A 26,328-nucleotide genomic window follows, 5' to 3' on the forward strand; every position below is an offset into this window, starting at 1 on the left:
TGGAATTACAGAGGCAGCTCCACCAAACAAGAGAACCACAGAATCCAAGCAGGCAGGCTGGCCATGGGAGGGACAGAACAGGGGTCTTACTAAATGGCCATGTCCTCCCTCCTTGAAAAGCCACCAAAGCAAAGCCAGGCCTTATCTTTCCATGAAAATTTTTAGAAGAAAACCCCTGTCACCTCCCCGCAAAAAAAAAAACATTTAAAAACCCACGTCTGGGGCTAGGGATGCAGCTCACCCGGCATGCCCAACGTGGCAAAGCTAAAGGAACCCTGCGGCTGAGCGGAACCCCAAGGATCAGACGCCACCTGGCCTGAGTTCCATGATAGACTTAAGTCCCTGGCTGGATCCTGCCCAGGGGAAACTCCACCACCGTGGGGCTCGTGCACAGATGCTGGGGCCTGCAGCCAAGGGGGGCAGCTTCTCTCCTCCCCCACAGCCCTGAGCACTGCTGCCCACCTCCTGGGCCTCAGGCACAACATGGATAAGCACCATTAAAACAAATCAATATTCATGCAAAAAATCATGAATAAAATCCCAACATTTTAAATAGAGACAGGACCCAGCTCTGTGGGGGGGCCCAGTCCCACAGGCCCCCTCACCAACACCAGCCTTGTCAAACACGGCCTGTGTTGTAACAGCCAATACTCTGTGTTCATGAATGTTTTGCATTCATTTTTACTTTAAAATACAGCATTAGAGCCTTTTTTATCTTGATTGCTGAGGTTTTTGGGGGGTGTGGGCTGCTGGGACTGAACCCCGGGCCTCAGTGTGCTAGGTCAATGCCCCAACACTGTGCTGAACCCCCATTCCAATTATGAGTGTTTTGAGGCCCCTGATGTCCAGCCAGACCCTTGCTCGTCTTAGCCAGCCCTGTCCTGCTCTGTGTGGCCTTGGCTCCTGCAGCCAGTGGCCTGGGGCCCTGGGAGGCACCACCTGCAGCTCCCCCAGTGCAGTCTGAGACCACGGTGAGCTCTGGGAGGCTGCTTGTCCCCTGCTCTCTGCTTGAGATTGGGACTGGTGTTCCTGTGTGTGTGTGTGTGGGGGGGGGCTGTCTTCCTCCTTCCTTCAAGTCTCCTGGGGCCCAGATGCGCTCCTGCAGGGCAGGCTGGGAGAGGGGCCCCCTGCCACCTCCCCCTCCCCTTCCGACTGGAATAGAAAGAGGCGGAAGGGAGGAGGGCAGCGGGTGGAGGACCCCTGTCGGCCGCCCTCACCTATTCCAGGAACAGAGCTCCGGCCTGGGCCACCACCTCTTCTTCCCTGCTCTCCCTCAGCCACGGCTAACCTGGGAGGACACAGAAGGAGCTGCCCAGGCCACACGGCAAGGGCCTGGCTGCGAGTGAAGCCAACAGGGAGGAACGCAGAGCCCAGAAAAGATGTGGCTCCTGAGGGCGCAGCTGGAGCACAGGCTTGGACACGCCTGGCATATGGGCTTCCCAGGCAGGCCAGCTCCCCGCAGCCCCGTTGAGAGGTGAGGCTGAGATGGGGTTTCCTATTTCTCAGTCACTCGCAACAGAGGGGGTGGTCCTGACGCTCCCAAATGGCCTAACCCACCAGCACCGTCACCTCTCTCTTCATCAGTTTGAGCTGCTCTTGGAACCTGGCGTAGTCCCGTTCCTGCTCCAGGCGGATCCGCTTGGCCTCCTCCCGGCGGCGCACGGCATGGTCTTGCTCCATCTTCTCTACCTGCTGCTTTTGCTGACGCTCCAGGTTCTCCAGTTCTGTGTCAAAGAACTTCTTCTTGGCCTGGAAAGAGCGGAAACCTAGAGAGACTCAACAAAGCCGCTTTCTACCTGGGAGGAGGACCGAGGGAGTTGGGCTCAGGCCCAGGTTTGCATTCTAGCTCTATCACCTCTTTTCTGTGTGACCTAGAGCAAGTTGCTCAACCTCTCTGAGTCCCCATTTCCTCATCTCCAAAAGGGAGACCAGACTGCTGACTTTTCAGCCTTACGGCCTGATGAGATCGGGAAGACCTCGAGAACCAGGCAATGGTGGTGAGCTGCTCCCCACTGCCTCAACCGTCCCCCCCTGCAATCTCCGCCTGAAGGAAACAGGGAGGCGAGCCGCACCCAGGGCCCGCTCTGCGCTCACGTGGCTCTCCTGCTCAAAGCGCCTGTGCAGCTGCTCCAGCTGCAGCTCGTGCTTGCTGCTGAGCTGGCTCTGGTTGCGATGCTCCTCCTTCTGCAGCAGCCGCAGCTCCCGGAGTTCCTGGCGCCTGGGGGAGTGAAGCGGGCACAGATTTGCCAAGAGAAAGTGGCCTCAGACGACGACGCTCACAGCTTGGGACGTGAGGGCTGGATCATGGTGCAGAGTCACATGTCCGAGGCACAAGGGGGACTCGGGTTCCATCTGTCACCTCTGGTGGACCAGGCAGGAGTGACCTCAATACACACAGAGGGCTCGGGGACCGAAGGGAGGGTGCAAGACCCAAGCTCACAAGGGCGACACAGGGCACGGGGCATGGCACCTGGGCGGGCAGGGAAGGAAACGCAGGAGAAACTGGAAAATCACCATGTGGACAGGCGACCTAAAGGAAACAGCAGCCACATGAACGAGACGACCCTCCACATGCAGCTGGTGCTCTGGAGGCAGTCTGGCAAACGCACCCATGCCTCTGATGTGGCAGCTCCATTTCCAGATGGAATAAGGGTGCTGCACTCCCTCGGTATCCACAGGTGTGGCCCCAGGACTCTGCACCTTGCTCAAATGCACGATGCCCAGGTCTCCAGTGTGAGACGGTGCCACAAAAGGCCAACGAGAAAAGCCTGGTTCTGCATGAGCTAAGCGCCTCAGTCTCTCCTTCCCTGAGGGGCACGCAGCAGCTCTGCCTGGGGACAGGCCGGTGCCAGGTGGAGGGCAAGGCTTCCCCATGGGGTGAGCCAGGCGGGAACCTCAAGCCAGGAACCTAAGCTGCCCAGAGGGGCAGTGATGGAAACCCAGCTCTGAGAGTGTGGGGTGTTATCTACCAAGAGCCCCCAGATGCCCCAACCAGCAGAGACAAGGACACCTGTGCGTGTGCGCCCACCAATGCCACAGTAAAAAGTATCCTCCCCCTGGCTCAAGATGGGAGGATACCCCCAGATCATCCCAAACTGCTTCTGTTACTCAGGAACGTCTGTGGCCTGTAAAACATGTGAGTGCATCTGGTGCACTAGAGAATTTCTCCAAACCAACAGTGACCTTACCCGATAGAAGCCTGGCCTCAAGAGAGCTCTGCGCTCTCCACCTGCTGACCCCACCCCCAACTTCACCAGCGGCTCTGGGAAGCCACAGGGCCCAGGGGATCCCTGCAGGAATTCTCAGACAGACAGAGCTAGATGGAATCTCATCCCAGCCTTCCCAGCTGGGATCCCCAGGGCACGTAACAGACCTGCCCAGAAACAGCTTCTCCCTTAGAGAACGTGGGACTAGGTCTCCCTGAGGTGGCGGTTGGGGCGGAGCAACCGAGAAGTGCAAAGATGGTTTCTTTGCAAAAATAGCCTCACAACCTCCTCAGTCCAACCTCTCTCTAGCTCTGTCCCAATGCCTCCAAAATGCCACCACCCAGCCTGAGCCCAGAGCCTGCGGGTCCTGCAGGGTCTCCTGGTCCCTGGAAGTCTTCCCCCCCTACAGCCTACATGTGAACAGCTGCCACGGCAACCTTCCAAAAGGGCTGTAAGAGCTGGCCACTGCCCGGTCATGTCCATCCCGCTGTACCCAGGGTAAAGGCTCCTGCTGCCCCAACTCACAGGCCCATGACCTGGGTCCTGCCAACCCTCAGACACAGCCCTCCAACCCCACGGTCCACACTCCAGTCCTGTCCTCCCAGATCCTAAGACAAACTGAGTGGCTACCCCTTGGGACTTCTGCAGTTGGAACTATAGCCCCCTGTGCTCCCAGCACCCTACCCCCTGGCCCAGCACATGGCTGGCTCCTCCCACCCTTTGGGATTGGCTCTGGGGGTTTCCCTAGGAACAGGTGCTCACTACCGTATCACCCATTTCTTTCTTCTCAGTGTGAACCACAACCAAGAATTATTGCGTGTAGACCCACGAAGTGTGAGTCCTATCAGGGCAATGGCCTCACTTACCCTGTCTCCATCTGGCGGGTGGGTGGATGGATGGACAGGTAGGTCAGTGGAGAGATAAGTGGGCAGACAGATGGTTGGATTGGTGGGAAGATGGATAGTTAGGTGGATGAATGGATGAATGATAGATAAATGGGTGATTAAATGGATAGATAGATGATGCATGGTGAATGGAAGGATGGATGATAGATGGGTGGGTGGGTGGGTGGCTGGATGTTTGGATAGGTGGATAGAGGCAGGGGTGGGTAGGTGGGTGGATGGTTGGATGGAATGGATATTGATGGAATGGATGGATAAATGAATGAATGGATAGATCAGTAGACAGATGGGTAAAAGGATGGATAGATGGATATAACAAGTAGATGGATGATGGATGTTGGGTTAAAAATGGATGGAAGGTAAATGGGTAAATGGATGGATGGGTGGGCAGGTGGGTGAGTGGATGGATAGATCGATGGATGGACAGATGGATGGATGGATGGATGGGTGGGTGGATGGATGAGTATATGGATGTTTGGGTAGGTGGATAGATAGATAATGGGTGGATGGAGGAGTGGAGAGATGGTTGGGTGGGTGGATGGATGGATGGATGGGTGGATGGTGGATGGATGGATGGATTGATGGGCAGGTGAATGGATGGATGGGTGGGTGGGTAGTTATGCATGAATGAGTGAATAGATGATGGAATGCATGAATGAGTGTATGGAAGGATGGGTGAATGAATGGCTAAATGGGCAGATGAATGGATGGATAGGTGGATGGGTTGGTGGATGGGTAGATGGTAGACGGGTCAATGGATGGGGAAGCACAGGATCTCAAGCAAAATCAGTTTCCTTTTGTTCCTTTGTTTCCTCCATTCCATACCATAGACAGACAGCCCTCTCACCCAAGGACCAGTGCCCGACCCCACTGTAATGGCTGGGTAGTGGGAGTGTGAGTTGGTGGGTAAATGGGTGGATGGGTGGGTGGATGGATGGATCCTGACCCTGTTCCCACTGACAGTGGCCCTGCCCGGCTTGCCTGAGGAATCTCATCTCCTCGTCCTTCTTTTCGTCATCGCTGATGATCTTGGAGGTGGTGATGCTCACCTCGACGCCATCCACCACAAATTTGCGTGTCCGCTTCAGGGTTTTGTTGTGCAGCCTTGAGTCCTGGTCGGGAGGAATAAGGTGATGCTGTTTCAGTGAAGGGTCCATGGCTCATGGGGTGAGGCCGCAGCCCTCCTGCCCCCAGCCTCTACCCCAGGAGGACGCGGCTGCCTGTTGTCCCCTGGGCCCTGTGCTTCTGAATCTCATTCCTTGCCTGTCCAATCTCAGCCTGCAGAGCCCCAGGGCCCTTCACCTCATGCTAGCATGCACAAAACGCAGGACACGAGATCAGAGAGAGTTGTCCTCTGTGACCTGTGACAGTCCCTTGTCTTGGTTAGCTTCCTCCACCATCTAAGGAGGATGAAGACAGTACTTGCATTCCAGGGTGGTTACAAAGATTTGATGAGACCAGGCAGGGGCACGGGGCAGTGCCTGCTCATGGCAACCATTCAGTATATTATGGTCACAGGCCATATCCGTGTCCACAATGCCAGAATCCAAAGGAGCCCAGAGATCCAAAGGTGGTTTTCCTAATGGATCTGGCAGTGAAACCTCACCTGGCCAGAACCCCAATGGCTGCCCTGCTTGTCAGAAGCTGCCGTGAGATTATTCCTGACCTGTGTCTATGGCTGTGAATGACTGCATTTCACCATGACTGCCGACGGCGCTGCCCGGAGGTGTCAAGTGGTATAACAAACGGCATCCTTGGGAGAGCTCAGTTCTGACTCAGAGCAAGGCGTGGGGTTTGTGCCGGCCTCCTCCTGGCCTCTCCTGCCTCCTGCCTTTTGGCTGGCTTCCCTTGCTGGCATAGCCTCACCCAGCCTTTGCAACACAGCCGGGGGCCTTCCAGCCCAGGGGGCCGTGCGAGCCAGGTGGTCTAAGTGTGAGCTGGGCCCTTCGTTTCTGAGCTGAGTTTTCTGCTCACTGGGTGGAGAGTGACAGGACCGGGCTCCTCTCTCCTGCGTGCTGCCACCCAGTATCCTCACCCAGGGGACCTGGACGGCCTGCCTAGAACCATAGCACCCGACTTTCATCTCTCAACAGTGTTCAAGCCCCCAAGTTGCAGGACTCCATCCAAGATGGCTCAGAGTAGCCGGGGACAATAAAGGAGCAGGAGGGAGAGTGGAGGGAGGAAGAAGCCAGCCATAGCTTCACATGACACTGCTTCTGCCCCCGGGGCCCCCATCCCTGCAGTAACAGGCTCCTGGCCACACCAAGGGGCAGCCAGTGGACTCTTCTCGGCTCCCTCACTGTGGCCAACTGAGAATGTTCTCAACAACCTGGAGAAGAGGCGGGAGACCCTGCTCTAGCTGCGTCAGTTAATTAAATGAAACATTAACACTTCCAGGAAAGGACAGGAAGATGACGCTTCTAGATAAAAGCTGCTGTCCATACTTGGGTGGTGACAGTTTATAACAGCCTGCTGTATACTCTGTGAGGGACCAGAAGGGACGAGCTCAAAGGCCCCAAACACGAAGAAACCACAAGGAGCTACTGACTTGGTTCGTGCACGCGGATCACACACACTGTCACCTGCAGCCGCGAGGGTGCACAGTCTCATGTCAATGAAGAGAGGCAAAGGCCACTCTCCGCTCGTCTCCTGCTGGAACTGCAATTTCTTTCTGTTTCTGGCCCCACCTCCAGCCAGGCCCCAGAGCCCAGGAAGACAGCCCTGAGCCCCTTCCCTTTCACAGACTCTCCCCCAATCTGCTGGATGACCCAGGCGACCCCCAAGCAAGACAACTTCCACTTCTGCAACTCTCATTCCCTACCGTTACCAGGGCCTTTAACCAAACTTTAAAATTTGAACCCAAACCAACTGCTTAACATGACCATGTCCCACACTGAACCCAGAAATTGGGGGACTTAACTATGAAGGGAACTAAGATCTTAAAGAACGATCCTCGCCAACCATTTCAGAGGGAAGGTGCAAGGCTGTGGGGGCACCAGGCCCTGGGCTGCACCCTTAGCACCCAAATAAATAAAGTAAAAAACCCAAAGTGGAGGCGGCCACCAAATGCCTTGGCACGTCCCTCCTGCTCCAAGCCCACCATGTGACTGACAGGGCATTACCTTAAGGGACAGCGAGCCCGTCTCTCTGTTCAAGGAGAGGTCGGTGGACAGGGAGGTGCTGTAGTCCATGCTTTCAGAGGTGGACAGGCTGCTGCTGTCCGAGGCCCTGTTGGCGGGGCCCGGCGCGGCCCGGGCAGGGAGCTCTAGACTGCCGTTGACCAGCTTCTCCCCGCCCAGCGTCTCCAGGGCGCTGCTGTTGGGCCGGCTCTGGCTGGCCTTTTGAGACCTGCTGGCTGCAGGACTGAGGTCCCCAGCCTGGTCCTTGGCTTGCTTCTCCTCGGCTACCTGGATTCTGGCATCCATTGACACTGGCCGGGACTTTCGGAGGGGAACAGCCATTGCGAGGCCATTCTCATTTGCAGGGCCCCCGTCTGGAGGGCTGGGGGTTTGGAGAGATCGGTCTGCAGAGGGCTGGCTGCAGGGCCCATTCCCACTGTCCTGAGGCTGGCTGGTTGGCAGTGGGGCCGAGGATGGTTCCTGGGGGGACTTGTCGGCCCCCAGGCTCAGCTGACTCGCCTCAGAAGACTCCTGCGTGTGGTTCCCCAGGGCCTGGAAGAAAAGAGTCAAGACCTTGCTGCCAGATGATGCAGGAGTCAGGGATACAGCAGGGCAGGAAGGCCAGGTGTCCGCAGGGGGAGAGGCCGGGCCAGGAGAGCGGGCAGGGAGCCTTCTAAGCTGGTCCCCCATTCCCTGGTAATAAAAGAGTCCTGCGGTCAGGAGACTCCTGTCCCTCAGCTTAGCTTGATTTACTAGCTGCTCTTCCTCCAGGAGGAGAGGCTGCTGTGGGCAGCTGCAGCGAGGGCCCAGCAGCTACTCTGCTCTGGTCAGCTGTGACACCGAGGACACGCACACACACCCCCACTCGTGGCCAGACCTTGCGACTTCTCAAGAGGCCTTGGAAATCTAGACTTTTACATGACATCTCTCCATGTCCAGATGGCAACTAATTCAGATTTTTTTTTTTTTAATGACATATAGTCCAAGTCTATCCAGGGGATGGGTCCAGCCTTCTAGTCACTTATATTTCAGCCTTTTTGTGGGTTGGAAAGTACTGGAAATGTTGCTAGAGTGAAGTAGAACATTCAAATTTGTGAATAAAAAATAAATGCCCAATTTGGGTGTGGCAGCACATGCCTGTTATCTCAGCAACTCTGGAGGCTGAGGCAGGAGGATCCCAAGTTCAAGACCAACCTCAGCAAGTCCATGAGGCCCTAAGCAACTTTGTAAGACCCTGTATGTGGCTCAGTGGTTAAGTGCCCCTGTGTTCAATCCCTAGTACCAAAAATAAATACCCAAGGGGCTAGACGGAGGGTCCTAGGGGTAGGGTGCCAGCCCATCACGGGCAAGACCCAGGGTTCAATCCCCAGCAGGCAGGCATGAATGAACAAACAATAAAATGTCCAGCTGGGTGAACAGTGAGCACCCGCACAGCCACTCTCCAGGTTAGGAGGGGACCTACCATGTCCCCCTTCCTGCTCTTCCCGGTGACAATCCCCTCCCTCATCTTGACACAGTCACCATCCTGAGTATGACTGCCAAGTGCTACAGGTGACCCCTGCATCTCTCTGACCTGGGCACTCTTGGTCCTGTGGCCTCTGGTTTTTGACCCTGTACAGGCAGCTAGTGGAAGCAACTCCAGTCCACTTCCTACTCAGTGCCCAGCACAGAGGTCCAAAAATTCAGATGGTCACCCTAACACCACGGCCCAGCCCTGCCTGAAGCCACCCATGGCTTCTGCTGTCCTCAGGATGAAGCTCAGCCTTCAGTCTTGGGAGAACGAGGCCAGGTGTGACCACCTTCTGCCCGCCCCACGCCTCGCTGACCAGGCGTCCTCCTGGAGCCTGGCCACTGGGCTTCTGCTCCCTGTGGACACCCAGCCTCACCCTATCAGCTCAGCCAGAATCCTCCAGCCCACACCTCGGTCTTCCACCCGTAAAATGGGTCACACTTGGTTCTCTCTGTCAATCAGGGGCGCTGTGACTGTGGTCACCCGGTTGATTCCACTTACTGTCCCTACATAAGTCTTCTCTTCTAGTGAGGGTTCCCACCAGCCTCAGGCTCCCTCCTGGGACTTGAGAAAGTCACCTCATCTTTCCTAGCACAAGGTGGTGGCCGGCTCTGTCTGCCAACAGGCAAGTCCAGCTCCTGTCTCCCTAGGCACGTAGGACAACCTGGATGGCCAGTGCCCCCTGGAAAGTGTCTCCCCATGAGCCCCACCTGGGATCTCAGAGCTGTAGCGCAGGACAGGACAGGATTCGGCCTGCAGATGCATCAGGCTGGCTCAAGGGGTGTTTTTTGCTTTTTTTTTTTTAAATCAATTTAAATCTGCTTTAATTTCTATTTAAATTCAGCAAGTGCCAAAGCTACAAATGGCTTACAAATGTGCCAGAACATTGGTCCCCTTGACACTCAGGACAGCCATGCGGGGTCCAGGACAGCCACAGCCCCTTTATCCCATGCGCCGTCTCCTCCACCCAAAGTGTGTGGAAAAGCCCGGAAGCAATGACCCACTGCCAGCTTCTCATTTCATGTGAGAACCCAGCCTCCTGGCCTCTCCGGAGGGCCTTCGGGAGGCCTGTGCCCTGCTGCCTCCCCCGCCCAGCGTCTGGCATACCTGGCCAGGGGTCTGCGGGCCATGGAGAAGCAGGACGGGATGTCCACTCTGCCTCCCGCGGGAGTCTGCTGCTGAGACCCAGTCCCTCCAGTCCCTCCCGTTCCTCCCCGGCCCTGGGTTCTGGACTCACGGGGGCAGAGTCCACGACATCCTCCTCTTCTCCCTCGTCCCTGCCATCTTCGATCTCCTCCATCACCTCGGCCTTGGCCTCGGCCACCAGCTCCCGCAGGGCCTTGTTACTGGTGACGTTACTGACGAAGGGATGCTGGGGGCAAGAGGCACTGGATTAGATCCACCTGGCGCTGGGCGGGGAGCGGGCAGCTGGGAAGGGAACCCCGGGCAGCTCCAGGCCCTGCACAGGGGTGGGGGGCAAACCCCAGCTATGGCACCCCAGCTGCGTGGCCCTGAGCAAGGAACCTCATCTCTGAGGTGGGGACAATGATGCTGAAGTCACAGGGAGGACACGAGGATGAAATGACAGGACGCATGTCAAAAGGCCCAGGCCAAAGCAGGAGCTCAACCATTGTGGTGGTGGTGGGGGGTTAATGGGGGGTTAATTTTGAGACAGGGCCTCTCTAAGTTGCCCAGGCTGGCCTCAAGCTTGCAATCCTCCTGCCGCAGCCTCCTGACATGCCGGGATGACAGGTGAGCACCACTGCACCAAGCCTGAGAGGTGTTAATACACAGCTGCACAAATACCCCACACGCGTATTTTACCAAGGTATAACTTACACACAGGAACGCTTACAGACTGCCAAGCGCCATGACTTTTCACATGTGTGGAACCACCCCCAGGTAGAGATGTTGAACATTTCCATCATTCTGGAAAATTCCCTGGCCTGTTCAACAGGCGGGCTGGTTTCCCTCGCCTATTGTCCAGCCTGAGAGACTCTCACATGCTGTCACCTGTTTCTGTCATTGTTCCTTTTGCTGTTTGTTTTTTAGTGAGTGTGTGCGTGTGTGCGCCTGTCTTGTTGTGCCGGGTTGTTTCCCATTTGGGGCAACTCAGAGCTGAGCTGCTATGGACAGTCCTGCAAGTGCCACCCTCAGGGGGATATGTGCTTGGTTTTAGATAAGGAACACAAACGCTCAAGGTAGAGGGCAGTGAGTCCCCTCCTGGGCTTCCCCTCCACGCATCTTTAAAAGTTGAGTGCTCTTCCTCGGACCTTGTGGAACACCAGGACGAGTGGTCTGGGACATTAAGCCTGCAGGTCTCCTGGGGAGAAGCCCACCTCAGGTCCCACCCTGTGCCCAGGTGCAGCAGGCTGGGGGTCCTCCCGCTTCACACTCCCCAGGGTGGCTGGGAAGCCGAGAGTGAGGCAGGTGCATCCTTAAGTTGGAAGCTGCTTTTGGAACTTATGGGAAGGCTCTGGAGAAACTCACCCTTCTGACCATCAGCAGTGTTTGCAGTGGAGGGGACGGGTCAGCAGGATGCTGGGAAATAGTTAAGTGACTGGAGAATAAATTTCTCACACCTTAAAAACACACTCGGGACCACAAATCACTCTTATCTGTTTGCTCTTTGAAGCAGACCATTTGGGCTGGGCTCTCGCCTAGAGGGTGCCAGGCCCCGGGTTCCGTCCCAGGTACTGCAAAAATAACTAACTAAATACATAATAAATGGGATCATCGGGGGACGGCCACGAGGCAACACCCCATTCAACCTGTTCTCTGAAAGCCCTGTCACTTCTTTTAAAGAGCCATCGCTCACATTTTCCTCATCTAGTCTGACTGCTGCATCCACATTAGCGCGGCTTCAAGAGTGGCCTATTCCTGGCCCTCTCCCCTGCCCATTCGCTCACTGACTCATCCATGGCCCACAGTGTGGCCATGTGCCAAGCACTGACACAGGCTGCAGTCCTGCCCAGGGGAGACAGAGGCAGGTAACCGATGACAAGCAGCACCAGGTGTGAAGTCTCAGGGTCCCTGGAGGGCGGGGGGTGGGCCAGGGAAGGGCCCCAGGAATTCCAGGCAGAGGGAGCGGCAGGTCCACAACCCTGCAACAGGGCTGGGCCTGGGCTCCGGAGAAAAGGCCAGAAGGCCGGGTGGAGGGAGTGTGGGAACAGGAGGGCAGAGCTGAGGCAGGACAGGTGGTACCTGTCGCACGCGCCAAGGCAGCCACTGGGATTTCACTTTCAGAAGCCACTGTCACCCACTAAAGATGTCATTCTGGCCACTCTGAGGCCTGTGACCACAAAGGCCTGGAGCAGGGTGTTAACAAGGGTTTACTGATCATGGGTGGCGGGGCAGTTATGGGTGTGGCCGCAGACCCCAGAGCCCAGGCCCCGGGACAAACCTAGCTTCCACCATCATCATGGGCAAGCCACTGAACCTCCCCCAGCCACATCGCCATACAGGAAGGTGGCATTATAATAAGTCCTTGAAATATGGTAGCTGTCATTATTATCACCATCACCATCATGGTCACCATCACCACAATGGTCACCTTATGGTCACCACCACCATTATCACCTCACCATAACCACCACCATCACCATGGTCACCACCACCATGGTCACCATCACCCTGGTCACCATCACCACCAGCAGTGCCATCTGCAGAAGCACCGTCCCCAGCCACCCTGGAATAGCCTTTTGGGAGTGAGGGTGGAATGAGGGTCCCCCAGGTCCCTCAGCCCCATGCCGCATGACCTCCTAGTATGACTCTGAGCAGGACACCAAGGGCCACTTCACCGTGGCAACAGAGGCAGTGTGGCAGGAGTTAGGGCAGATGCAGGCCTCTGGAGAGGCCAGCTCTCCTGGAATGACCCTACACTGACCAAGGCAGGAGCCTCGCTCTCTCGAGGTGGAACCATCCGCCTTGCGCAGCCCAGGGTTCTCAGGAGGGGAAGTAGAGGAAGCAGCCCTGTGTGGAGAGGCGGGTGGGCAGTGTAGCTCCCTGGACACCAGCACCCTGGACACCCATCCCGTGGCTGGCCAGGCCTGCACAGGCTTCCCAAAGGGCTCACAGACAACCTGGCCCCACACGGCCTCAGCTCCACTGCCTTCTAGAGCGCGCTGAGGAGACTCCTCCACCTCTGAAAGGCCATGGCCACCACAGAGACAGACCCTGGCCATGCTGCAAGGGAGGGCAGGGAACATTCCCAGTGGCCGAATGCTGGTCCATGCAGGCCAGTCCCCACACAGGTCCCAGCTGCGGCTAGAGCAGAGGGTCACCTGTACACCGCTGAGGAGGAGGAATGGCTGTTCCTTGTCACCTCCATGGGATCCCTGAGATGCCCAGATGGGGGTGGACCACACACACAGCCCACCTGCTGGAACCTGCCCTCTGGCCAGAAGCTCTCCTGCCATCAAACAGATGTGCTTCCCAAGAACTGAGCCTGTTTCCCCCCTGTGTGCTTAGAAACCACCAGCCGGGGTCTTGCTGGCCTTAGAACACGCCTAGGAGCGCGCCCAGGTACTCAGGCCACAGCCTGTGCCCGCCACCCTCCCTCCCTCTCTCCCAGCCTGCTTCTCTCTTCCTCTCCCATCCCTCTCCCTCTCCTTCACTCATGTGGAAAGGCAGCTTCTCAAAGTAGTCAAGAGCACAGACTGGAACCAAGCCACCAGGGTCAGAATCCTAGCTCTGGCTGGGTGCAGAGGCACATGCCCATTATCCCAGCAGTTCTGGAGGCTGGGCTGGAGGATCACAAGTTCAAAGCCAGCCCCAGCAACTTAACAAGGCCCCAAGAAACTCAGCAAGACCTTGTCTCCAAATAAAATGTCAAAAAAGATTGGATATGGCTCAGTGGTTAAGCACCCCTGGGTTCAATTCCCTCGTACTAAAAAAAAAAAAAAAAAATCCCAGCTGGGCACAGTGGCACACGCCTGTAATCCCAGCAGTTTGGGAGTCTGAGGCAGGAGGATCCTGAGCTCAAAGCCAGCCTCAGCAATGGCAAGGTGCTAAGCAACTCAGTGAGATCCTGTCTCTAAATAAAATACAAAACAGGACTGGGGATATGGCTCAGTGGTTGAGTGACCCTGAGTTCAATCCCTGGTAACCCCCACCCCCAAAAAGAACCCTAGCTCTGTCACTTACAAACTGTGTGATCTTGCTTAACCTCTCTGTGCCTCAGTTTCATCATCTGGTTGATGGAGATCTGAATAGTACGTACTTCATAGGGCAATTACCAGCATTACGTTGGTTAACATCTGCTAAGCATTTAGAACAGCACCTTTTATAGATAAAGGGTTCTAGAAGAGCTTGCTAAGCAAACGTGATCATATTTATTTAGCAAATACTTGTTGAGGGCTCTCCACATGCCAGGCACTGTTCTTGGGACACGTCAGCAAACCAAACAAAGACTGCTTCCCTCAGGGAACTGACCCAGCTAGTCAGGAAACACAGCAAATAACACAGTAAATAAGAAAGTTATATACTATGACTGTTGTGTGCGAGAGGAGAATAAGAAGCAGGGCAGAGAGGGGAACTAGGGATGGGGTGTGGCAGGTTTGCATTTAGGGAGGATTCACCTAAAAGCGGACATTGGAGCAATGACTTGACAAACAGGGAGGGTCAGTCACAGGTCTCTGGGGGAGAGCATTCCAAAGAGGACACACAGCCAGTGCAAAGGCCCTGGGACAGGAGGGTGCCTGGTGTGTGTGAAGAACAGGAAGATGTCCAAGATGGGTGGAGCAGAGTGAGGGGACGAGACCGGGACAGGAGGGCAGGGGGTGACCAAGATCACAGAGACTCTGTACTGTTCCAAGTGAGATGAGACTCGTCAGAGAGCTCTGTGCAGGGGGAGGGTGTGAGCATTTCTGGCTGTCAGGCAAGACTGAGCTGCAGGGGGGTGGAGCCATCCCAGCAGATCCAAGTGCTCAGGGGGACACGCAGTTCGATGCTCATGAACAGGGAAGTTCGATGGGAACAAACGGCTGGACACAGAGTCTAGGGAGGCAGAGTGGTCTGGACGCCACTCTGGGTGGGATTGTCAGTGGGATTGCAGGTAGAGGAAGGACCCTGGAGTGAGTCCACCTTCCTCAGCGGGGGCCAGCAGGGCCCGTGGAGGGGATGAGGAGGGCGAGCTGGACACCAAGAGCAGGGACGGGGATGGGTGGGGATGGGACGGCTGATGACCCAGACCAAAGCAGCTGCCAGAGTAGGGAGGCTTAGGAACATACAGCAGGCATCCACTGGGAGTCTGTCATGTGACAGCCAGGACACTAAAAATACAAAGCTTCACTGCTCTCCCGTGTGGTGAAGCAAGAGCCATCCTCGTCTCAGACGAGGAAGCAGCCCAGGTTCCGGGCAGGCAGGCCTGAGGCAGAGCCCAGCCACTGGCACTATGGAGACTGGCCAGACAACAGCTGTGCACCCTTGCCATCCCAGCACCCAGCAGGCTGCGGCAGGGGGATCCGAGTTCAAGGCCAGCCTGGGCAACTGAGCAAGACCCTGTCTCTAAATAGAAAATAAAAGGGGGCTGGGGAGGTGGCTCAGGGGTAGAGCACTTGCTTGGCATGTGCAAGGCCCTGGGTTTTATACCCAGCACGGAAGGAAGGCAGGACAGAAGGAAGGACAGACAGAAGGAAATCTGTGGACATAAATGAATCACCAATGCCTGGGCATGGGCCACTAGAGCACTGTGGGACTTGGGAAGGCACCCACGGAGGGTGCTGGAAGCCAGGACCCACCCTGGCATGCATAGCCAGGTGCCACAGCGGGGTACCTCCCTGCTGTAAGCTTGGGGGTTCCCATCTTTTGGGGTACAAATGCTCCTACTCTCTAACCTGAAAACATGAAGGCGCAGAGGAGGAGCCGGGGTGGCATGGGTGTGAGGTGCATCTTGGGGCTCCCCTCCCGCCTGCAGCCCCTCTGCTAACCTAAAGATCCACTGACAGGACATTTTTTTCCAACTACCGAATGGAAATTCCTGGCGCAGGCTGAGGCTCTGGGCTGCTCTGTGGGATGAGGACAGCTGGTCTCTTCCCTGTGGAATGTCCCAGAGGCCGGATGCCGTGGGGCAGGAGGCTCCAGCTTGCAGGAAGCAATCGGCCCTCAGTGACTTGGGGATTTTGCATCTGACGGTTACAGCGGTGGCCCTGTACCACCCCCCGGCAAACAACGCCGTACCCAAAACAGCAGGCCTCTGGAATGGCGAGTGTCTGCTTTTAAGTAAATTATAGAAATTCTAAAGGAAAGTTCATGACCTCCTAGTGGATAGACCACACTCCACATCCTGGTTCCTTTCCCTATTTTAGCAGGAAGTCCAACATGTCAAGTGTTCCTGAACACAATGTAGCCAAGCACCTCTCATTTCATCCTTTGGCACCCTCCCTGGAAAGGAGGTGGTCTACTAATCTCCACTTCATAGCAGGAACCAAGGCACAGAGAGGTTAAGCCACTTGCCCAGGGTTCCACAGCCAGTAAATGGTGGAGTGGGGATCTGAACCCAGGACTTTCCAATCCCAGTTCATAATCACTACACAGCACAGCCCAGAGGGATCAGTGTAGACTTCAGTGTCAGCCCCAGAGCCTGGCACCCAGTGGCACTCAGAAAAGTTGGGGAGATTTATAGAAGGACTTCAGAGCTTGGTGGGATGTCCTCCCTCTTCCCCCAAGAAGACAGCAGAGGCTGTCACACAGTGGAAGGGCCAGAATGACAGGAGAGTGGAGGGGCAGCCCTTCTGGATCCTGCAGGCCCATGTCCTCTCTTCCATCATCGGTGGTGGCATGGAGACTGTGATGGGCAGATCCCCAGCAGATCAGGGTGGACTTTGAGAACTCTGCTGAGCTAGGGCAGCTCATAGCTGATTTCAAAAAGGTCAGGAGGCCGGTCCACTCCCCCACCCTCCTCGCAGGCACCCTCCTTGATTCTTGCTGAGCCCATGGTCCTCCAGCCTGGCTGCCCAGTTCTGCACACAGGCCCCAGAAAGTCCCTTAGGGTCAGCTGCTGCCTCACAACTGCACACAGGTAAAGCGCAAGTCCAGGCTCCGGCCTGCAATGCCTGGCCTGACGCGAGAGACCCTGTGCGCAGGCCCCACTCCGCCCTTCAGCAGCCCTGCCCACAAGGCTGAGGGTCCACAGCGGGTGTGGGTGGCGTCTATGGGCTGGGGAGCCAGCATGCAGGTCACGGATGAGTCTATGCCTCTACCCTTCAGGGTCCTTCCAAAGGACCAGCAGGGGAAGGGAGCAGGCCCCAGCGAGGGGGTGGGGGTGTGCTCACCTCCAGCAGCTGCACTGCGCTGGGTCGGGTCTCGGGATTCTTATCCAGAGCAGTCTTCAGGAAGTCTCGGAACTCCACAGACCTGTGAGGGCAGTGGTCAGCGTGAGCCTAAGTCCCTGGTCACGACTCCATCCTCCCAGGGAGCCATGTGCTTCCCAAACATGTCCCTCCAAGGACAGAGGGCCCTTGATGAGCTGTAACACTGGAGGTGACAGCATACGTGACACTTATCAGGGCATCTGGGAACCCAGCCACGCTGGAACTCAACCAGCCCTGAGCTGTGCCTCGTGGCCACTGGGTCTTCCCCCAGACCCTGAAGGGACGGGCACACTGGGTCACCAGGTGTGCCTCACGGTTTGCATCCAGAGCAGAGGGAAAGGCAGGGAGCTAGACCTCTCCCCGGCCTTGGGGCCTGGCAGGGCCAGCAGAGCCTCCAGGTCGCACGTCCCTGCAGCCTGCCCCTGCGTGCCCCGCAGGTCCCTGCGCCTTACCACTTAGAGGGGGTGAGCAGCGTCGGGGGGTCGGACTTGGCGATCTTGAGCAGGACGCGCATGGGGTTGAGCTCGTGGTGAGGGGGCTCGATCTGCGCCATCTCGATCAGGGTGATGCCCAGGGACCAGATGTCGGCCTTGTAGTCATACGGGGTGTCCTTCATGGTCTCGCAGAGCACCACCTCGGGGGCCATCCTGAACCAACCAAGGGACAACAGAGGGCTGAGAACCCGCCTCCGCAGGCGCTCCTGGCAGTCGCAGGGTCAAGGACCACCACCAGCCCGGTCAGGGTTGGCAGCGCGCCTGAGCCACGGCGGGCGTTACTTGACGTCCCTCTGTCCTCCTGAGCATGCTCTTCGCCTCCACAGGGGCCCCGCCACGGCCTGCTGCAGTTCCCAGGGCCCACCGCAGAGTGGCAGCAGCGATCCAGAGCAGAGGCCTGGGGAGGGGCGGACGGGAGGGCGGAGCCGGCAGCGCCGCAGGGGAATGGAGAGGAGGGAGCCCGGGGAGGAAGGAGAGAGAAAGAAAGGGTTAAGAGCAAGTGAAAAAGCCAGCAAGAGCGAGCCCACAGGGCAAGTCTTAGGTGTGAAGCTGAGCGAGAGAGTTTTGCTCTGTTATTTAGAGTGACGGCTTTGGAAAGGAAGGAAACAGAACAGACTGGGGAAGCCCAGGGCCTGCAGGTAAGGGGGCAGGAGCTGAACCCTTCCTCCTTCTAGCGGTTCAGCTTATTAAGGGGCGCTGTCAGCATGCATCCCTGTGTTATTCCTAGCTTACAGACCAGGAAACTGGGACACAGGGAAGCTAAGCCACTAGTCCAGGGCGCACAGAGCACTAGTAAGTGGAGCCTGGGCTCACGCCCCTCCTGCTGACCTGACCCGTGTGCTCAGTTTTTGGCCTCTGTCCCCCAAACCACCCAGAGTTCCCTTTGCAGTCAGCATCCTTGCTGACTTTCAGGGGCTGCACGACTCACCAGTAGGGTGTTCCTATGAAGGAATCTCGCTTCTGCAGGGTTTTCAGATTCTTGGCAGACACACCAAAGTCAGCTGCAAGATGAAAATCTCAGATAAAGTATTTGAGGGACATTCCTCCACCCTGGCCCTGGGGTAGTAAAAGTCTGCCATGAGGACTTAGGGTTATGCATCTCAGATTGGCTAACAATGATCTTTTTTTTTTTAATCTAGCAAATTAGAGATCATTAAAAATATAATAAATAATACATGCTGCTGTAAAAATACACTGAGATGGGACCTTTCAACTGGCCAATAAGAGTGTAGACTGGAAAAGACCTGTAGGAAAGCAACTGCAATAAATAACAAGAGTCTTTAAAACACCCATATTTTTTTGAAACAGTAATTCCAAATGAAGTCATCTACTCTAAGGAAATAATCCCAGTGCAAAAAAAATTGCAATGTACATCAACAAAAACTAAAATAAACAGAATCGTTTAACAGTGTGTGTGTGTGTTGGGGGGTGTGGTGTGATGCTGGGCCTCCTGCATATGACACAATCACCACCTCTGAGCCACATCCCTACCCACGGTGATAATTTGAAAAGCTTTCGAGAAGCCCCACATGGTGGAGTGCACCTGTGGTCCCAGCTTCTTGGGAGGCTGAGGCAGGAGGAGTTCCAGGCCAGCCTGAGCAACACAGCGAAAACGCATCAAAAACAAATAAGAAACCACATCATTTATGTATATATAATATATCCTGATTTTTCCAAAAGGCAAATAAACCTCCCCAAAGTCACATGTCTATCACACAAAGACACATAGAGCAAAACAGAGTGGGAAATTAGGAGACGTGAGAAAGACAATGGATAAACAAATAAGAAAAGCACTGCAACCCCATATGTAGGAATTGTCTGTAGACACTAAAGTTAGTTTTCAAGTGTTTTTAACGTAATTTTTTTTTTTTTTTTGGTACTGGGGATTGAACCCAGGGCACTTCACCACTGAGCCACATCCCCAGCCCAGCCCATTTTTTAATTTTGAGACAGGGTCTTGCTAAGTTGCTGAGGGCCTCGATAAATTGCTGAAGCTGGCCCCAAACTTGCAATCCTCCTGTGTCAGCCTCCCAAGTCACTGGGATAACAGGCGTGCACCACCACGCTTGGCTAATAGAAAATATTTTTGAGATATTTACCGATTTATATTTATATTAAAAGGTTAAGTTAGGAAAAGAGAAATGCCAACGTATGGTCGGAACTGTGCCTCAGAAAAAGGGCAGAAATACACATTGAATCGACTTGGAGGAAATGCACCAGACTGTTTAATCAGTGGAGTGTCGGTGGTGAGACTAAGCGAGGCTCCTTCCACGCTCTGAATTCCATAACTCTGCATGACGAACAGTCTGAATCTCAGGATTAACAGGAAATAAACCGACAGCACGGGGCCCTGGTGCACACCTGTGGACCTGGCTCTCAGAGGATAGAGACGTCTGGGCCCATCCAGGGCAGCTCCCAGAGGCCCTGGCTCAAAACCAAGTACATAAAAAAATTTTAAACACACTTAAGCTTCCTTCACATGCTCACTGTGAAGAGAAGAATCCAGAGAGAAAAATATCCCCCAGCTCCTGCCTTGGGGGCAGAGTTCCATCTTGACGGACAGCAGGTTCAGGAGCAATCGCGCTGAGAACAGATGCTGCAGGTGCCCCGTGCCTGGTGCCCTGTGCCCGGAAACGCGCTGGGAGCCTGGGCCTTGCCCTGGAGGTGAGCAGCCTCCCTGTGCAGCCAGCAGTTGCTATGTCCAGAGCTTCCATGGGGGCAGAGCCGGAGAAGGCAGGTGCCCCCAGCCCTGGCCTGAACATGAGGGAACTGGGTGTGGCCTTGCTGTCCCTTCCCTGGGTCCACTTGGGCACTCGCCAAACACCCCCCACCCCATGCCAGACACAGGCGAGGTGCAGAGGATGCAGCGAGGACCCCAGGCAAGCCATGCCCTTGGCTCTGGGTCCTCAGGGTTTAAAGAAGAGAGCAGAGAAGCAACCAGTCACACACGGACGTGTAAGGTGATAGAAGGATGGGCAGGCGGACCTAGAGGGGTGACCTCAGAACGCAGTCAGGAAGGGAGGAGGGCCCGGAGGAAGCACAGCCCAGCTCCTCCGACAAATTCATTCATTCAGCAGCGATGAGCTCAACCCTGTCCTGTGCCAGGCCCTGTTCTGGTGCAGAGCTGACCTTGAGGAAGGTCTCCCTCTCCTGGAGTAAAAACAAGCCCTTGACCTTCAGGGTGGACTCCTGGGGGTGGGGCGGAGGCTGCTGTGTCATGGAGGCTGGTCTAGAGAGGACAGCAAGATGGGGAGACACTCTGGGCAGAGGAACTGGGGCTTAGTGTGGCCACAAGTTGGCTGGAGGGCCCAGGAGGTGAAGGCCAGGACTCCAGGTGAGAACCAGCTGGGCTGCTGGCCCACAGGAGCCCTCTAGGCCCCCTGGGTAAGAATGGGGGCCAGCTCTTCCCTCCTGCTGGCCAGCCCCGCCTGTGGGAACCCAGCTCCCCGGCAAAGGCAACATGGCTGGCACCTCATCCCAGTCCAGGAAACCCCTTATCACTGACTGCCTCTCAGGCCCAGGTGAAGCCCCAGAAGCTGCCACCCTCCCTAAGGGCCCTGCCAACCCCCTCCCAAGGAGGGAGAGGAAAACCAGAAACTGCAGACTTTCACAGTGACAGCTGCTCCCCTGGGCCTCCCTGACACAGCTGGCCAGCTTTCTGGGTGACTGCCACTTCCCCTTCCGCCCGGGAAGGAGGGTGGGGCGGCCCAGTCCTGAGTCCCCAGGAGCTCAGCAGTGCTGTCCCCAGAGGTGGTGCTGCCCTGGGCCTTGCAGAAGGCATTTTAACCCTCTCTCTCCACCTCCTGTTTGAAAATAAATCAGAGAAAGGCAGCGGACCAGGGGCTGCCCGTGGAGCCTTGGTCCTGCGCTTCTCACAGCTGCGTGGGGCCACACATCTGGAGCTGAGGTGCCTGCGGGCTTTGCCTGGTCACCTTGGCTCACAGGGGCCCCATTCACATTTCCATTACCTGCCAACAGCCACAGTCTGAAGATACTACATGGAAAATTCTAGGAATGAGCAAATCAAAAGTTTTAAATAAGTTTCATTACAGCATAGTGTTGTAATTGCTCTATTTCATTATTATGGTTGCTAATCTCTTACTGAATCTAATTTATAAATTAAACTTTACATAAAGATGTATGTACAAGTTGGTATTATCTGCAGTTTCACACATCCCCTGGGGATCCTGGACCATATTCCCCATGGATAAGGAGGGAGCACTGTATGTTAAAAAAAAAAACTTGGATTTTAAAAAATGTTTGAGATGGTCATGGTGGCTCATGCCTGTGATCCCCACTACTCAGGAGGCTGAGGCAGGAGGATCATAAGTTTGACCAGCCTCAGTAACTTAGACCCTGTCTTGAAATAAATAAAAAGAATGGGGGATGTAAGTCAGTGGTAGGGCACCCCTGGGTTCAATCCCCAGTACCCCAAATACATAAACAGCCATGTACACATATTCATATACATACATAGAGAGATATATGTGCACACGTGTATCTATGTTGGATAGAAATTCTATTTCTGGAAACAAATCTCCAAGAAATTTATAACACAGATGGTGCTTATAAAGCGTTATCTGGAGGAACAACAAATTGGAAACAACTGCAACTGTCGCGGGGTTGCCAGCAAGCGCTGAGATCAGTGGTGTTGCCCCAGCCATGAAATAACACACAGCCCAGGAAAGGAGGGGCTGCATGTGGAACGCCAATGTGGAAGTCCATCTGCAACACGCTGTCTCAAACATGCTGTATCATGTCACAGAGGATAGACTGTGATGCAGATCGTGGAACCCATGGCATGAGGTTCCAGAAGTATGTGACAGAAAGATCCATGCATCTTGCGTGTGCACACCACGCACACACTCCCTAAAGGGTCTGGAGCCTCACGTCAGACTCCAGGAGGCTGCCTCTGAGGGAGTGGGGCTTTGGTGGGGGCAGTGCAGGGGGCAGAGGGATTACATTTTTCACTTTATGCATTTTTATTCTTGAATTGGTTTTGATGAAGTAGGTTGCTTTTATGATTGAAAATGCATTTGGTAACTTGTTTTGGGTTTTGTGGGTTTTTGTTTTTTCTCTTAAGTAAAACTCAGGAAGTGGTGAAAGAGCTTGGTGCTCCTCTTGGGGAGTGAGAGCGGTGTGACTATGGGGAAGGCCACACATGTGGCCACTGCAGGTCCCCAGCAAGTCCTCCTCTGAGGGGTGAGTATGGAGAGAGGCCAAGAGCCAGCCTGGCCCCTCGGCGTCACCCATGAGAGAATGACGGGAGCCTAGACACCCAGTGTGAGGCTCTTGCAGGTGGAGCCTGTTCTGTGCACGTGACAGAATGCAGAAGAACATGAGATAGCCATGTTTATGAGGTACAGTGAGCCATACGCGGGAACATGCTGACCCTGTCCAGCTTTAAAAAGCAGACTAGAACATTACGCTAAGTGAATAAGCCAGGCGCGGGAAGACGGAGGCTGCGTGACTTCTCCCATAAGTGTGGAAATAAAATGTCGGTCTGTGAAAGCAGAGAGTGGAATCACGGAGACCAGGGGCTGAGAAGGTGGGGAGGGACGCTGGACGGAGGACGGCCACTGCTCTCCAGCACAGCAGAGAGACTATGGTGACAGTGATTGACTGTATTTTAAAAATAGCTAGTAGAGGGGATTCTGAAGGTTCCTCACAGAACTAGTCAATAGGCAGGCCAGTTACCCCGGTGCGATCATTATATGCTGCAGACACGTGGAAATGCCACCAGGTACCCATGAATATGTGCCCTGACCATGCATGGATTAAAAATAAAAAATGAATAAAAAAAAAAAAAAGGAAGGGCTGTGCAGCCCAGGGGACCAACGCTCAGCAGGCAGGGAGGGCGACCCCAGCACACAGAAATATAAAAACGAAGAAAAACTGTAAAGACTAGAAAACCAACTACATGCTATGACCCCAACATGTTAAAAAGCGTACATCGATCTTACAGAAACCAGTGTGTACTGCAAGTTCACGGGCAGCACTGAGCAGACCCTCAGGCTCACCACCCGCACCCCAATTAGCATGTCCTCTGCTCCTCTGTCTCTTGGCATATCACTTCTATGTGTGACCCTTCAGGGCAGGGAGAATCACTGTCCCCATGTGACAGATGGGGAAGCCCCAGTTCTGCAAGGTCAAGGAACTTGCAGGTCACCTGCTGGCTCTTCCGCCTCCCGGGTCCCACCTTTCTGTGCACCAAGGAGACTCAGGCACCTGATTAGGAGCGACCTCAAGGGTCCTCCTTGTGGGTCTTATTATTCCAAACTGTCTACAGGCCATCAGCCCATCCACTCATGCCTGTGTGCGTGTGAGAGTTTTCTTTTCTGATTATCAAAACAATCTTGCTTATTACAAAATCAAACATTTATAGGTTTAGAAAATCTCAATCATAGACAGAGAGAAAGCACCTACAGGTTTGCCATATATAGCTCCGCATTATTTACTGGTTTTAGGACTACGTCCTCCCACCAAAATCTGAGGATGCTTAAGTCCCTTATATAAAATAGTGTATCATTTATACACAATCCACAGTCAGCCCATATTCTTCAAATCCTATCCAGGTTTACTTACAGCCCTGATACAATGTATATGCTATACAAACAGTTATGCCAAACCCTTTAAGGAATAATTATTACAAAAAAGTCTATATATGTTCAGTATACTTGTAATTAAAAAATATATGTACACATGTATATTTTTCAATATATATATATATATATATATATAATATATATAAATAATTTTTATAAAAAATTATAAATATGTATAATTTTTTCAGTACGGGGGGCTTGAACCCAGGGCCCTCACATGTCAGGCAAATGCTCTACCACTGAGTCCCACCCTCAGCTCACAGATGAGGGCTTTTTGGTGTCGGGGGTCAAACCCAAGGCCTCAAGCGTGTCACACACACACCCCACCACAGAGCTACACGCCCAGCCCTCAGGTAGTTTTGGCTCAGGATGGGCAGCAGGAGAAACAGTGTAAGCAGAGAGCAGTGGAAACAGTGTAACTCTATCTGCTACTTCAAGAAAATACAATCAATGTGAAACCCAGATCTCTCCAGCGGTCTTTTCCCTTCACAGCCGGCCTCCACCTTTGCTCTTTGGGAGGGGGTCTTGCTACACCACCCAGCGGGTTCCAATACTCTCCCATCTGGGTCCCCGCGGCTGCACTGCCAGTGCCCAACACCACGCCTGGCTCCGCATCACATCTTTCCAGGGAACGACCCATTTTCTGTAACTCAATTTTCAGGAGCCAAAAGACTCAACTGAAAGACAACAGCAGGGCTGTTTAAATTGAGCCTCTACTACGCACACACACCCATCATCTCTGACTTATGGCTATCACAAATACTGTTGTGATGAACACCTTTGTGCATATCTTTATAAACGTATAACTATCACATTACCATGAGAATAAAAAATTACATATCCAATGTAAAATGCATTGCCTAATACACACCCACCCACCCACCCACACCCGCTAAAGCAGTGAAGTTAGATGTATGACAATATGTAACATAATCCCTCCTCTGTCCCCAGAACACAGGCGGTCAAAAGAGTCCAAGGAATCAGGAGCATCCCCAACATCAGGCAATTAAAGCTGAACCCCTAGGGCTGGGGATGGGACCCTCTGGACTAGTGCTTACCTAGCATGCTCAAGGCCCTGGGTTTGAGCCCCAGCAACACCAAACAAATAAAGTAAAAAGCAGAACCGCGCCCGTCAGCAGTCCTGCACCCCCTCCTCTCCTAGTCTTCCCCACGGGGCTAACCCACAGCCCAGTCTGGGCAGGGCTCACCTTCAGGTCTGAGAGACTTTCCAGGTGGTTCTCAACAGGAGGGTGCCATGCACCCCCAGGGAGTGGGATGCTACACCTGGGTTTGCTGATAACTGGGTGGTTGGTGTAAATGTGGGCAGTCATAATCTACACTGTCACAGTGAACCAGAGTGCCCCTGCCACCTCATGAGTGGCAGCCAGGGAAGCTGTACCTGCATGGTGAGAACTGTCCCATCCAGAGGCCAACAGCACCTTGCCGTCAGAGACCAGCCCGGCCCCCCATGGTACAGGCCAGCAAGCAAGCCTAGGACGGCTGGGACCTGCTGATCCTGGACAGGGGTCAGGAGGGAGGGAGGGCTCCCTGCCCTGGCCCTGGGATCCTGGGATCCTCCTTCCTCCAGATCACAGCAGCCCCCATGCTCCCAAGCTCATTAGGAGAGAGGCTTCTGCTAATTACAGAGGGTCTGCCCTCCGGGGTGGCATGGCAAGAGGAGCCGGAGACGATGTGAAGAGGGCCTAGAGAGACGGCAGACACATTGCTTCGTCTCTCTGAGCCTCAGTTTCCCTATCTATAACACGGGGATCCCACCAGTCAGCTGTGAGATGGGATACTATCTCCCAGATGCTCTAACTAGGTAATGTGTCTATTCTTATCTCCTTTGGCTTTTTAGGCCCCTAAACACCTGTGGGCACTTAACACAGGTCTTCCTGTTGCTCCCCATATCTTCAGTTTCCAACCCCACTGCCTCCTTTGACCCTCTTCTCCCGGGTCACCACGCCCTTTCTAACGCACTCATTCCCCGTCTTTGGGGCCTATGTGATTCCCACAGCTGTGCCAGTCTTTGGGGACAATGATTTCTTTCTCTGGCCAGTCTAAATCCTCTCTTCCTCTTAAAAACCATCTTCCCCACCCCACACTGATCCGCGGGGTGCAGGGTGGGGCACTTCCAGGCGTTCCCTGATCCCACTCTGCAGGCCAGAGCAACCGGGGGA

The 26,328-nt window shown here is 54.6% G+C and overlaps 1 protein-coding gene across 4 annotated transcripts in view; it reads right to left on the reverse strand.

Annotated features, from left to right (window-relative positions):
- Nucleotides 1–26,328, reverse strand: part of Stk10 (serine/threonine kinase 10) — a 105,130-nt gene that overhangs the window by 23,155 nt on the left and 55,647 nt on the right. For 3 of the 4 annotated variants that reach the window (XM_046421339.2, XM_046421342.2, XM_046421341.2), the window contains exons 5-12: nt 18,472–18,544; nt 17,502–17,696; nt 17,011–17,092; nt 9,975–10,109; nt 7,231–7,779; nt 5,090–5,220; nt 2,095–2,218; nt 1,558–1,749 (exon numbers count right to left, since the gene is read on the reverse strand). In XM_046421339.2, coding sequence (XP_046277295.1) covers nt 1,558–1,749; nt 2,095–2,218; nt 5,090–5,220; nt 7,231–7,779; nt 9,975–10,109; nt 17,011–17,092; nt 17,502–17,696; nt 18,472–18,544 — 1,481 coding nt within the window. The remainder of the gene's footprint in view (nt 1–1,557; nt 1,750–2,094; nt 2,219–5,089; nt 5,221–7,230; nt 7,780–9,974; nt 10,110–17,010; nt 17,093–17,501; nt 17,697–18,471; nt 18,545–26,328) is intronic. The other variant, XM_046421340.2, reaches the window with a different exon arrangement.

Source organism: Marmota monax, unplaced genomic scaffold (genome assembly GCF_021218885.2).
Source record: "Marmota monax isolate L192 unplaced genomic scaffold, Marmota_monax_Labrador192_F-V1.1 WCK01_AAM20220418_F8-fsc00084, whole genome shotgun sequence".
NCBI lineage: Eukaryota > Metazoa > Chordata > Mammalia > Rodentia > Sciuridae > Marmota > Marmota monax.